The sequence below is a fragment of the Desmodus rotundus genome, chromosome 4 (genome assembly GCF_022682495.2).
Source record: "Desmodus rotundus isolate HL8 chromosome 4, HLdesRot8A.1, whole genome shotgun sequence".
In the NCBI taxonomy this organism is placed as follows: domain Eukaryota; kingdom Metazoa; phylum Chordata; class Mammalia; order Chiroptera; family Phyllostomidae; genus Desmodus; species Desmodus rotundus.
Window position 1 is genome coordinate 123,228,387 of NC_071390.1, and position 14,119 is coordinate 123,242,505.

Here is a 14,119-nt window from a genome sequence, read left to right on the forward strand (position 1 = left end):
GAAAGACAGATGGAGACTAAATTGGGGATTTAAGAGTGTCTATAAGTGTTATTATATTAATATAGTGATGAATCATGGCATCTAAGCTGGATCAGGAGATTTTGAGATGGTCAAATGAAGTGAAAATAGCACCATTAATGGACTGTGCTGATAATATTAGAGATTGTAGCCAGAGAAGGGGTTGGCTTTAGTAACATTTTGGAGGTTACTCAGTTATTTATAGTAGAAGTTATGCTTTAAGCCTGGGAGTTGGCAGTAGAGGTAGGGTAGAGATAAAGTCATCACAAATGATGAAAATTTATAAAAATTAAAAATAAATTGGAGGGAATCTTTGCCCAGGACGACCTGGGACCTTGGGAGTCTACTGACTGAAATTTCCCAGGCTCTCCTTCCAGCTCTGGGCTCTCGGCAGAGGCTAATCTCAGACTGAAAGAAAGGAACTTTTAAAAAATTTTACCTGCCCAAAGGTACTGCCTCTTTTGAAATCCATGCACACAAAAGAGGCCTTTACAAATAATTTGGACAAACATAATTTTGGTGCTTCTGTGTCCTGATTTGAAATGAAGCATGTAATAAAGAAGGTGTTAACATTCTCCCTGAATGAGAAGGACTGGCAGGAAGGTTAGCACATGGCCACACACGAAAAGGGTAGTAGACAGCACTGTTGACACATGCTTCCCATGGGTTGAGATCTTAGCTAAAAGAGGAAAGGAGAGCAATGGTCTTGAAGAGCTCTGAGAGGCATGGAAGACATCTCTCTGCTTATAGGTCCTTTGACTGTAAAATCATCTATCACTTGATAGGGCTTCAAGGTAAGTGATGCCTTGAGGTGACAGCAGATTTCAGTTAGATTAAGAAAATGAAGAAAAATATAGTTTTTTTCAGAGAACAGTTTGTATAAGGCTTTACAGCTTGTGTATTGTTTCCTGGTTCCTTAAGGGTTTTGTGCCTTATTTGTTCCTTTGTAATGTGGGCATAATACTCTTAAATTGCCAGTTCACTGTGAAAGTTTGAAAAGGTGATGTAATGTAGGCAAAGGATGTAAAACATTTTCTAACACATAGAAAACACTTAAATATGACTTACGATTCCCTATTAAATCATTGTGAGTGTGTTGTTGGTATGTATACAGGAAAGACAACAGGTAAGGGTAGGTGTGATGCGTGAGAGGGTGTGGGTAGTGACAGTCTTACCTTGAGAAGCCTTAAGTTCCTTCATAGGGACATATTTGATCGTTGTCCCCCTTTTACATGTAAAATATCTCCCGTTGTATGAATGTATTACTCAAATATTCACCACCCACCCAGCTTTTCAACTACTATGTCTTCATTTTTAAAGATTTTACTCTGTCTCATGTTCTTCTTCTTCAAATTTGTTTTTCCTGACTAACTTTGTGTGGGATGATGGCCCAGCCAACACGTGGCCTTTCATTGGCCTTTCATCCCTGAAATTCTCCACCTTCAAAATAATTAAGTAAAAGCATGCCCATTTATAATATTTATGTAGGGTGGCTTGGGGTACAGATGGAAATTAGATATGCAGCTAACTTCCCTATGTTACTCCTACTTTGGAATAGAGTCTGGGAGACGGGAGTGTCTAGCTGATTTTTTTAACTACCGATGTCACATAATTGTGTCTAATCTCTTGCTTTCAACCACATGGGCTAGAGAGTTCAAACTTTCTCTGAGAATCATCCATCTCTCAGATCTAGCACATTTCTCTTCACCTTGATGGAATGACGCTGAAATGGGGGACTAGTAATTATTTAACAAGCTGCTGAGGCTGGATGATCAGAAGTGTAGGGCAGGAATCAACATGTGCTGATTTCCATGGTGTTAATAACACCTGCCATGACAATTTCAGATTTCATGATTTACTGAATGCATTTCTTGGAAGAGATACAAGTAGCCTTCCATTATATTAGTATTCCACCATGAAGATAATAGACAAATAATCACAAGAGGGTAGATAATATAAAATAATTAGGACAAGATGAGTTTTCAGTATTAATTGCTTTTTTTATATGGTTTATTTAATTATACATTCATGGAATTGAATTTTTGATGATAATTGTTTTACAATAGGCTTTCACATTTTCTGAAAGATTTCTGTAGCAGGAACATCTCTAAAGCCACGGCTTTCTTCAGAGCCATAGTACAGTCTGACAGAATGAAAGAATTAGCACCCAAAGGGCAACCTACAGCAAATATGAATGAGAGCTATTCGATAGATTCCCAGCATTCCATGCTGCAGGCAGACTTGCTTCTTTCCCCTTCTGTGGGAGAGAAGCCTTTCTGATTTTTGGTGATAGGCAAACATTTACGGAAGGGATTTTTTTATGCTTTTTGGTGATTCTAGCAGAAATCTTGATAACCCACACACCCTGATGTTTTTTCCACTTTACCTTTCTTACTTTTCCTGTTCACCAACTCCTGATTTCTAAGAATCTCATAAATAAATGGCCTACAGCCAGGACTTTGACCCAGGTTATACTTTGGAAAACAAAACAAAACAAAACAAAACAAACAAACAAAACTAAGAAGCTAAAACCAGAGGAGCTCCTAATAAACACCAACTCAGAGTGAGATTCTAAAACTAGGTCAGGGTAAGATGAAGTTATCTTTTTTAAAAAATTAATTAATTTATTTTTATTCAGTTACAATTGTCTGCATTTTCTCCCCATCCCTCCACCCCACCCCAGCCAGTCCCACCTCCCTCCCCCACCTCCACCCTCCCCCTTGATTTTGTCCATGTGTCCTTTATAGTAGTTCCTATAGACCCCTCTCCCCACTGTCCCCTCCCCACTACCCTCTGACTATTGTTACAATGTTCTTAATTTCAATGTCTCTGGTTATATTTTGTTTGCTTTTTTCTTTTGTTGATTATGTTCCAGTTAAAGGTGAGATCATACGGTTTTTGCAATGGCATGGATGGAACTGGAGAGCATTATGCTAAGTGAAATAAGCCAGGTGGTAAGGGACAGATAAAGTTATCTTAAAATGGGACTGCTATCTGTGGTTTGTGGGAATGCCTGGGAGTGTGATTCTGACTCTAGGCCAAGATAATGAGTTCCCGGGCTAGCTAGTCGTTTGGCTATTTAATGTTTGAAACTCTGCAGGACCCAGAGCCACGTTTATGTTGTTTAGAGATGCTTAAGTTGATGACTTGCACCTGATGAAATCAATTAGCAGTTTGCTTGGATATGTGTCCCGTGGGGCATAAAAGGCCACTCCAAAATCTTTTGCTCGGGTCTCCCGAAACCAACAATCCTCCTGTATGTCTTAGTCCTTCACAGTTCAGTTAAAGAGCATCCTTTGTGACTGAGACAGGACTCTGGAGGGGTGGGCCAAGAAGTTCACTGGGCCCCCTTTGCTTATTTGCACACTTCTACTGTTCTATACAAAATCATTTAGCTTAATTCATGCTTTACATGAGGATGCTCTGCAGAGTTCAATTATCTAACAATTATCTAACCTGCATAGTAATTGCAGGTCTCATCATCAGAGTGCAACACGCCTTCCAGGCTACGACACCAAAATGAATAATATTCTCATCTAAGCTGATTTGAGATAGAGTATAGTCAAAGTGGAAACATTGGATTATGGAGTCTTCTAGCATTCCCCTGGTATGATGCACTACTGAGCAGTAATAGAGACTGATGATAAGTAACTTTATAACTTAGTAGAACTTCTGGATATAAGGTTCTGTTCATTCATCAGGTCCAGGGGGTGTGGCCACAATTTATCCTACACTTAAAGAGGTACATTCTAGACAAAGCTCCAGCATATCTGGTAGACCTAAATCAGTTGCATGAAGTAGTATCTCAGTCTCCCCTGTTATCTGCTTGTGTTAAACTGACATCTCTCTCAGCTCACTCCTGTGTGACTCAAGGGGCTTGGATTCTCATGACTAGCTGATAACCAAGGAAAACCGAGGGTCTGTCTTACAAATTGTTTAGTTCGCTGCATTGGTATAAGCTAAAGTATGGTAGACTGGGTGTCTTAAACACCAGGCAGACCTGTGAGAAGTATACATGGATGCATACTTTAAATGAGTGAGAAGTGCCTGAAGTAATGATGTGCATAGAGTCTGGGTAGTGGTGGATAGTTTGGTAGATTTGTTTAGGGGCCTGGATGGGTGAGTTGGAAAGTTAGAGGCAAGGACATCTAGAAAAGTGATGTCTAATTGAATGGATGGATGGGAATGAGCACAAAGTGAGAGAACTTTTATATTTCATGGTGAATGCATCACAGGGCATCCAAGCAGAAGAGACCCTTAGAAACCAGGTGCACATGATGGCCTGCCTGTAGATGTCAGCTAGCCTGATCTGTGGATTCTCCAGTGCTTCTACAGTGGGTTCATGGTGGAACAGCCATGGTGAGAAAGATTTAAGTGATGCAACAGGGTTCGTCAGCCCAGGGATCACAAGGCCAATTGAGCTATTGTTCTCCAGGAAGTGAGCACTTGAAATTAGACCAACCACTTGGCTCTAAATAAATCATGTCTAACACCATCTACCCTTCCATATCTGTACCAGTATGGGTTTGCTTACCCTGATTATAGGGTTTCTGCCAGAACCATTAGGGGGATGCTGATAGTATATCTGACTTCCTGACATTGGATGCCACACAACAGAACCTGAAAATAAGGATCCATTTTCCAGTGAAAAATTTGTGACTGTGAGTTTATAATCTCAGAACCCACAGGTCCCAACATATACGCATTACTCTGAAGTACTCAGCCATGTAGAAGGCTGGAATGACCTCACCTAAGGCATCACACAGAAAATGAAACACTGAAAAGTTATGGTGCTGTCCTCTAAAATGCCGTATTTGTAATAACTCCGGAACGAATGAATATTCTTTGATCACCGATAGCTAGAATATCTGTATCCAGAGACCAAAGATTGGAAATAAGATTTATCAATAAACTCAGTGACTGTTATGGACTAAACTACCCCCACCCCTCCCAATTCATATGTTGAAGTCCTAATGCCCAGTATCTCAGAATGTGATTATATTTAAAGAGCGGATCTTTAAAGACAGAATTGGGTTAAAGTGGGGGCCTAATCTGATATGAGCTAGCGTCCATATAAGAAGGTAAAATTTAGAACACACACAGAAGGAAGACCATGTGAAGACATAGGGAGGAGAAGGTAACCATCCATAAGTCAGGAAGAAAGGTCTCAGAAGGAACAATCCCTGCAGACTCCCTGAACTAAGTTTTAGACTCCTGAATTGTACAAACGTAAATGTCCACTGCTTAAGTCACCCAGTTTGTGATACTTTATTATGGCAGCCCTAGCAAACTTACATGGTAGACAAATTATAGAATTTATATTTTCTGTGTTTCATCTTGGGTTCTGCTGTATTGAATATTCTGGTTTGGCACTGGAAGGAAATTATCTTCTGCTAAGCTTGAGTTTTGATTACTGAACCAAAAGCCCAGTGAACTATCACATTGTCAGGTATGACTGACCCTCACTACTATGAGGAGCTAGGATTGTCCTTTCATAATAGGGACAAAGAGTGATAAGTCAAACTTGTAGAAGTCACTGGGGAATTTTCTCAGGCCTCGATGCTTGTTGAATAGGTAATGGCAGTGACAACACTGGGAAAAGACCAAGGCACTTGAGGATTCAGATGACTCAGGGTTGACAGTAAAGCTCCCCATCAGGCAATCAAAGCCAACTGCTGCAACACTGGCTGAGACCGAGGGGAAATTAGCGTGGGTGGTGGAGGAGAGAGTGAAGATGAATGTCATTGACAGTGCTGGTGTGGTTGCCGAAGATTTTTCTTTTGTATTATGACAGATCACATCTTTATAATCTGGCTGGCTACATGATTTGTGGGGACCAATGCAAAATTAAAATGCAGAACTTCTTATTGAAAAGAGAGAAAGAAAATGCTGTTTAGGTGCTGAGATACTATATAAAACTGTTTCCTTTCTTCCTTCTAGTCTCTCTCTTGACCATTCAGGGGGTATTTCATTTGTTATTTAATATAATGATTCTTCCAGTAAAAGGATACACCCCAGGGAAAGTGTAGACATTTGCAGATGTCCAGGATGACCCTCAACTCAGCATGTGCTCAAGTGCCCTCCGGCCAGCTGCAGGACCATGCGGGAGAGGAGGTGAATGTGAGCAGGGGAGTTGATTTCCTTTTTCCAGGTGCTGCTCACGGTCCCAACCCTCAACAGATAGGTGGCCTGCAAGTGACTTGCAACCTTCATGTGGGGAAGCACTGGGTCTCTGGTTACAGGTGGGCTACATGTTTCTTCCTCACTAGTTGCCTGTAGTGATGCTGCACGTTGAGCCCAGGACTGTACCTGCCATGCTCCACTGCATTACACTATGGGGCAGGCAGTCCAAGACCAACCCTTTTTTCACCTGTACTCAGGCTTCGGTGGTGCCAAATGAGAACAGTGGTACATCTGCCTGTGCCATAAATATGACCCGGTCTCTGCAGGGGAGGAGCGGGTGGGCAGTACTGGTTGATGGACCCAAGCAGTTGAGGCCCAACACCTGAGGTGCTGGTAGGAGGGGATCAGGCAGCTTAAAACCATTTCCATAGAGTTGGTAAGAGATGGGGCAGTTCCAAAGTTATAAGGCATTTCAGGAGCCGAAGATCCATGTACCCCTCTCCCTTGTCAACCAGCATATATGTGCACACATGCACACACACACTTTCTTGTCTCATCAGATTCCACTTACAAAACACAAGTTTAAAGATAACAAGACAGTGATGCAAAGCATTAAATGTCAAGGAAGAAGCCTTATGAGCATGGACCTGGCAGGACAACACTGGTCACAGGCCAAGGAGGAAGGCTCTGTCCTGAAGAGCAGAATTAACATGAGGCCTGAGTGGATCTGAGCAGCACCTGAGTTGGACTGCAGTAAACACTTGCGGTGCTGTGAGTCACATTCCCTGGTTTGACTCTGATCTTCTTTACAGCCAAGGTGGATTGTTCCGACTTGTGGTGAAAACACAACCTTAACTGTGTGTTGTCCATACAGCAATACTTCTCTGATTCAGGGCCATGATCAAAGCCAAGGAACTTGCAAGCCTAAGTGCAAGTTCAGCATGCAAGTCTGTGCATGTTAAAGCACCTGAGAGCAACTTGCAGTAATGTGGAAGGGTGCTGGTGGACAAATGCACACACAGCCTTTCATTTGCTAGAGGCTCATTTCTTTGGGGCCTTGTCAAAACTTCCTGGAAACCTGGTGGAAACGGAGTCCTGCATTTCTATAGCATCATCATTGTGGTTTTTGATCCTTTCCCTTTGCTCATTCTTGGCTTTCTGGAGTCATCTGTAAAACAAAGCCCATGCACCACAGTCATTGCCTCGGGCACTCATTTCAGGGAAGACAAATTAAGATGTGGGTGGGAGATCCCTGGCTGGTGTGACTCAGTGGATTGAGCGTTAGCCTGTGAAGTAAGAGGTTGCTGGTTTGATACCAGGTAAGGGCACATGCCTTAGCTGGGGGCATGGGAGAGGACTGTTGTTTTTTTCCCTCTCTTTTTCCCTCCTTTCTCTAAAATAAAATCTTAAAAAAAAAAGATGTAGGTGGGAGAAATGAATCTTTGGTGTCACTACATCCTTTTCTACTGTACCCCTCACTCATTCTCCAGTGCTTTAGAAATGAATAATACCGAGTAATTTAATTATGTGAAATTGTGGCCTTGAATGAAACTCCCAGGATGTTGATGGGATTCCAGAATCTTGGGAAATAAGAGTGTCATTTTAAAGCTGCACTATCCTGTTTTCCTAAAAGTAGACAACTTCCACCCTCCCTCCCTTCACCCTTATTTGAAAATATTTTTTTCTCCTTTAGTCTAGTATGCTGGGAGAGTCTCAAGAATTATCCCTTTAATTCCTGATGTTCACCACAAATAAATAAACCACTGTTTGGTATGAAATCTTTGAGGTAGTAATGGAATTTTAACTTCTAAGCCCAGTGTTCTTTTGATAACGTAAATTGATGTTCATGCCTTTTAGAGTCAGCACTTTTTCAATAAAAATTGTGTTGCTCCTTCTCAGAGATATGTTTTTATTCCAGATATAGAGTATAACTGCCCCATGCAGCATGCCTACGTTTATTTGTGTGGACGGGAGTGTTTTCATATTCAATCAGACACTAAGTCCAGAGCTCAGGTCCAATGGTCCTGAAGACACAGTGTCAAAGCTTGGTCTCTGTCTTTCAACAGATAAATAACCCTGGAAAGAACTAGGCTGGAGTGGTTGAAGCTCACTGATTCACAGGATACTGTGTTCTATATTTTGCCACCCAAGCCAGAACCTTTGGGCTCATCCTTCCCTTTTCCTTAGCAAATGATATCAGTCTATCCACGTGCTCTATTAATTCTACCTCTTTATTTTTTTATTAGTTCTTTCCTCTCTATCAGCCCCACTGTCCCCACTATGCCCTTGTTCTAACCATTTCTCATCCACCTCACTTACTATACCTCTGTCCTAGTTGGTTTGCTTGACTCTCCCCTTGCACGCTCTAAGACATGTCCCACACAGAACAACATGGAAGTCTGTCAGTTTTCTAGATCACTGCTGTCCAATAGAACTTTCTGCAATGATGGGCATGTTCTGTACCTGCAATGTCTAATAGGATGGTTACTAGTCACATATGAGTACTTGAAAAAGGGCTAGTGAGATTGAGGATATTAATATTTACTTTTAATTTGTTTAAGTTAAAATTAAATAACCACATTTGACTAGGGGTTTTCATATTGGACAGTACACCTTTAGTATGTAAGCTCCAAGAAGAGGCTTTTCCATGGCAGACTATTACTTCTAACTTCCCCCCAAAACCCATGTTCACATGGTACTTTACTGCACTTAATTTTCTTTATGGGTATATCTCACCCTGATAAGTTTTAATTCTTGAGGACAGGCCAGAAATTTTATCATGAAAAACCACAATAAAATAACAATAACATCAATAGCAATAACTGGGGATAATTAATATTTACCTCTTCTCCCTATGTTCCTGCTTTAGTCTCAGAAAAGATTCCACACATAACTCTGTTTTTTGGAAAGGTCATTAGAAGATCATTTTTCCTCTTGACCATTTCCTTGTCCTTCTTTATTGGGAAAAGAGTACAGAACCTGTTTGCAGAAAGCCTAACATTCACTGGGCCATATTAGGTGTACTTGGCCTCAACCCCACAAAGAACCACATCTTGGCCCGGCTTTGGGGCAGCCTTTTGGAGGAAAGATTGGTGACGCAGAGACTGGCCGTACTGTCTCTCCCTTCTGCTATGCTGGAAATTGAGTTTATGATGTAGGTAAACCTTCTGTAAAAAGAGTGTGTAATTGAAGTTAGATTTGCCGATCTAATTTTACCAACAGGTAAAATGCTTGATTGGAAGGAGAAACTATAAAATTTCAGGTTTTTTCTCAAATTCAAGTTGCAGACTTTAACTCAGTAGTGCAATGGAGCCCTATACATTAGGATTTATATGAGATTCATTTAATAAAGTTTCAACTGCCATTGGTTTCTTCTATCTTGTCTCAATTAGTTAAAACCTGGAAGGAAAAATGGATTAAGACTTGGTATTCCTAGTTCCTCAAGACTCATAATTACTAGCATTTACTTGAGACTTACTCTGCCATGACATGATTAGCACTTTATTCGTTCTTTCCTTCAAACAGAATGTTCTGAATGCCTACACTCTTCTGGGAACTGTGTTAGGTGATAGGGAGACAGCAGCAGCAAAATAGACCTGGTTTCTGTCTTGTGCTTGTGTTCCAGAGGGAAGACAGATAATAAACACATATCAAAATAGGCAAAACTTATCTCTTTGAAAGTGGTTTTAAAGAAACTAAATATAGCGCCAAGATGATAAAGATGGGATATGGTGTGATATTTTAAACAAGCTGAGTAACCCAAGGAGACAGTGAATCACAGGTGTTATGAATAACAAGCAAAGTTCTAGGAGAGGAGAGTTTCCGGTGTTAGAAAGAGCACATGCACTGATCCTGAGGTAGACAGTCGCTTCAAGATTCATGTGACAGGAAGTTAGAAACTATGGAGTGAGCAAAATAGTCAGAAATTTATTATTGACCACATTGCAAATGAGGAGTCTGGGGCAACAGTGATGTAAACTAACGTTTCCAAAGTCACATGCTGGTAAGTGACAGAGCCAGAACTCCAACCATGTCCATAGGATGTGGTGTTTAACTGAAGAAGAAGATAAATAAATGAGTGTCGGAAAGAGAGCAAACTATATAGAGATCATTAAATGTCATCTGATCAGCCAAAATGTCAATACATTACATAATGCTACTTAAGGTAAAAGTCACATTAATGATAGCAAGTGAAGGAATATATGCATATGATTCTGCCAGCTGGGGATATGCTTTGAGTTTAGATTTAACAAGATAAAACTTGTGCTAAAAATCCTCTTGTAAAAGTGAACCTATTATATTTCATATCCATACAGTTTAGTGGTTAGGTGACTTCTTAGTATTTTTAAAGATTTTTTCTATGATAATAGCATCCTTTTAGCTGCATAGTAAAATATGTTTAGTGTTTAATAGAATTTTCTATTTAGGTTGTAAAAAGTGGGTATCAGATTATGTTATCTCTCAGGTACCACTATGTTTTGCGGCTATGACTATCAATGTTTTTTATCTACTGCTCATGAGATAGAAAGAAGTTAATCTCCTAGGAGAAATAACTCAGAACAACTCCCTAAAACAGATTAAACTTTGGAAAAATAAGTAGAAATGGTAGGAGAGTCCTATTACAAATTGTTTGCTGACAGATATATGGTGTCACTGATGAGGAGAGTCAACGGTTATTTTAAGTCATGATTTGTACATAGTTTATGGTCAGGTAGCCCTTTCTGGTCAGAGGTTTAATGAAGACTAGGAGTTTTCTCCTCCCACAACATGTTTAGACAAATTCTGAAGTTTCGCAGGATTTTCCAGCCGCTGCATGGTTTTCCTTTATCTATTTCACTTACCCCCTGATATTCTGAGTTTTGTATACATCTATTTTGTACCTTTTGTTCACGTAACATAATACTATCCTGAGGGTGTAACAACATGTATGTATGCATGTGTACAAACACACATAATTGGTTGTGCACGTGTGTGTCTGTAATGCCTTCTTGTCAGTCTTGCTTCCAGGCCCCAGTCTTTCCCTCCGTCTCTCAGGGCGGATGTTTTATGCTGATGCTCTTTCTATGAACAGCTGCTTGTTATGCAGTTCTTTGCTCTCAGGCAAGCTCTGTTCCCCAAGTCAGCTTCCCTCCTCAGCTTAGAATATTTAAATATTTTTATAACTTTTAATATTAAATGACATATTTGTTAAGGAAATAGGGCCAAGGTCATGGTTAAATTTTGTTCTAACATTTTATTCAGTAACCCTTGAGTTTAAGATAATACCCTAGGTATCAAAAAATAATGAAATACATACTTAAAAGGTAGTGAATTTAACTACTTATTTTTTATGTTTCAGAGCTCACCCACCTCCAGTGAGTTGCATCGTAATTGGATTACTGCATTGGTCTCCAGGAAAAGCAGTCATGGGTATGAATGGACCATTATCAAGATACATTGCAGTGATACAGGTGAAACTCAGAGTGAATATTCCCTTTTCAGTGCTTCCCCAGAGTAACATTGGTTGAGAAAACATAACATCTTATAGTTATCTTGAGAAACGTTTATTACATGAATAACAATCGACTCTTAGAATTATATGCGGTAGCAGTAATAATTGCCACCAGCTAAAAGGCAACCACAGTCAGGCATTTGGGAAACCATTGAATTAAACTTAGCCAAACCTTTGTACTTTAGAATGTTATGGGAAGCTCCAATAGAGGATAATAGAGGCAATGTCAAAATTTATTTGACTTTTGCATTTGGAACACTTTTCTTACAAAAGACGAGAAGCATTTATTTTTTGGAAGCTTTCTTCTCTATTATGGAAATCAGGGTCATGTGCTTAGACAGGGATGAAGGGACAGTTTATGATTAATGGGGAACATTCAACCAATCCTGTAAAAAGTCTGGGCTTCACCATAAGAATTATACCATAATTCTTTGCCCTTTCCTCAGCATTAACAAAGCAAAGGACTCAGAAATCTGCAATATACTTGTCCTGAAAACATGCTTAAGCTACACATTTCTGAAATATTTCCTTTGATATTAATATTTATCATCATCATATTTCACATATTTATGCAGAAAAGAAGGATAGATTGAAAAACATTTGTTCTTTGGTCTGACCTTCATGTCTGGTATAGTTAGAATTGTTATCACTCTTGGGAGCATTCAATAAATCATTTTATTTTATCCTTATAGCAAAGTGGAAAACCTTTCAAGGCTTATCTTTTCAAATGACTGTGGATTAATTTTTATTATCTTAAGTCAAGATAAGACTAAAGGATACGAGAAAAGAAGGACAATCAAACATGACATCAGGCCAATGGCCTCCTGTGGGACATTTGAGCATTTGATCACGTTTAAATATGATAGAAAAACAAAAAATGCCAATCAATTGTTCCAGTTTGCCTATATAAACTCAATCTCAGAGTAACTAAATAGTTGGTGAAAGGAAATTAGTCTTCGTAAAAGTAGTGTGGCTATTAAATGAAGAAAGAATGGTGGAAATCATCACTTTGAAATGAATAATGATTTGGCAATCATCATCAATTAGTTACCATTGTAGAAAGATAACCTGACTGGACTTCATGCCTGCTGCTGTGAGTACACAATACCACCTGTGATATGGCCTTAACAATATAATCAAGCCGGAGTCTGACTCACATCAATCTAGGAGTCCAACTGCCTCTTGATGGGAAATAAAGGGAGCATTTTGATATTGACTCAAGTGAACTGTAGAAAAATACATTGAAAAGAGGGGACTACTGATTAGATATTTGAAAATATTTTAACAGATTGTGAAGTTTAGGTAAGTGTAATGGTATTATAATTATATTTTAAAATAATCTATTTTGAAGATACATACTGAAATATTTTGTGAAATGATACAATATCTGGGCTTTTTTAAATCTTGGTGTCTGTGGAGCTAGGTGCAAAACAAGATTGTTATTGAATTGGTAATTGTTGAAGCTGCCTTACAAGGACAAGGAAGTTTATTTAAAAATTGATCATATTTCATATGATTTTGAAGTTTCGATAACATTAAGTTAAAATAAGTAGAAAATGAGGGGAAAGATTCTGGTGAAATGAATGAGAGGAAGCGACCAGAAATTTAAAGTTAACATTTTTATGTTTTGACAGAGAAGAAATGGTAAAGTAGTTCTATAAAGATAGTGTTTACTAAAGGATTATCACATTGCAGGCACTGTTTTCACTCTCTATGTATGTATTATTAGATTCACCTAATAGTCACACTGTTCCTTGTACTGGATGAGGTACCTGACAGAATGGAAGGTAAATGGCGTGGCTAAATGAACATAACTAGTCGGTGGGAGAGTTAGTTTTGACATGTTGGTTCCAGACAACCACGTGCTATATGTACCCCTTGTGTACATGTAGAGGATGAGGTGAAGGGAGCCGTGGAGACTGGCAGCTAAGGATATTCAAGAGTAGAAGCAATTGATGAACGAATTTAAGTGCAGGAGAGCATCATCTGGGACTCAGAGGCAGAGGGATTGACTTTAAAAGAGAGAAGGGATATAGCAATGAGCTATGTGATCTGAGGAAAGTCACTTAGCCTTGAAATGGAGGAGTATCCTTTCCTACCTTTGTTCAAAATAAAAACAGAATAAATGCCTCACTTAAAGAATTGTAAAAATTGAATACAAAGTTTTACTTTCTGGGAACTTGGGTTCACTGAGAAACTTCAAATTAAAATTAATAATTCCAACACATTAGTATTTTTCATTAACAACTTTTTAAAAACACTAGAGGAAAGATTTCAGAACTAATAACATTTTCTGTGAAAAATATTTATACTCCAGCATTCCCACCAACTTTATTCCAATTTATTATTTTTAGCCTACCAAATTCAAGTTAAATTATATTTACTTTATGAAACCCTTGCTTGATTTGAATGGCTATGGTGGATCTTTGTAAATATCAACTTGTTTTACTTTTGCCTAGAATTTGGACCTGTGGATTTCAATGTTCC

General features: G+C 39.1%; 1 protein-coding gene across 1 annotated transcript in view; it reads right to left on the minus strand.

Annotated features, from left to right (window-relative positions):
* Window positions 1–7,261: 7,261 nt before the first annotated feature.
* The window catches only part of EPHA5 (EPH receptor A5), a 322,354-nt gene continuing 315,496 nt past the window's right edge, over window positions 7,262–14,119 (minus strand). The window contains exon 18 of the mRNA XM_045185762.3: window positions 7,262–7,309. Coding sequence (XP_045041697.2) covers window positions 7,306–7,309 — 4 coding nt within the window. The 3' untranslated portion in view covers window positions 7,262–7,305. The remainder of the gene's footprint in view (window positions 7,310–14,119) is intronic.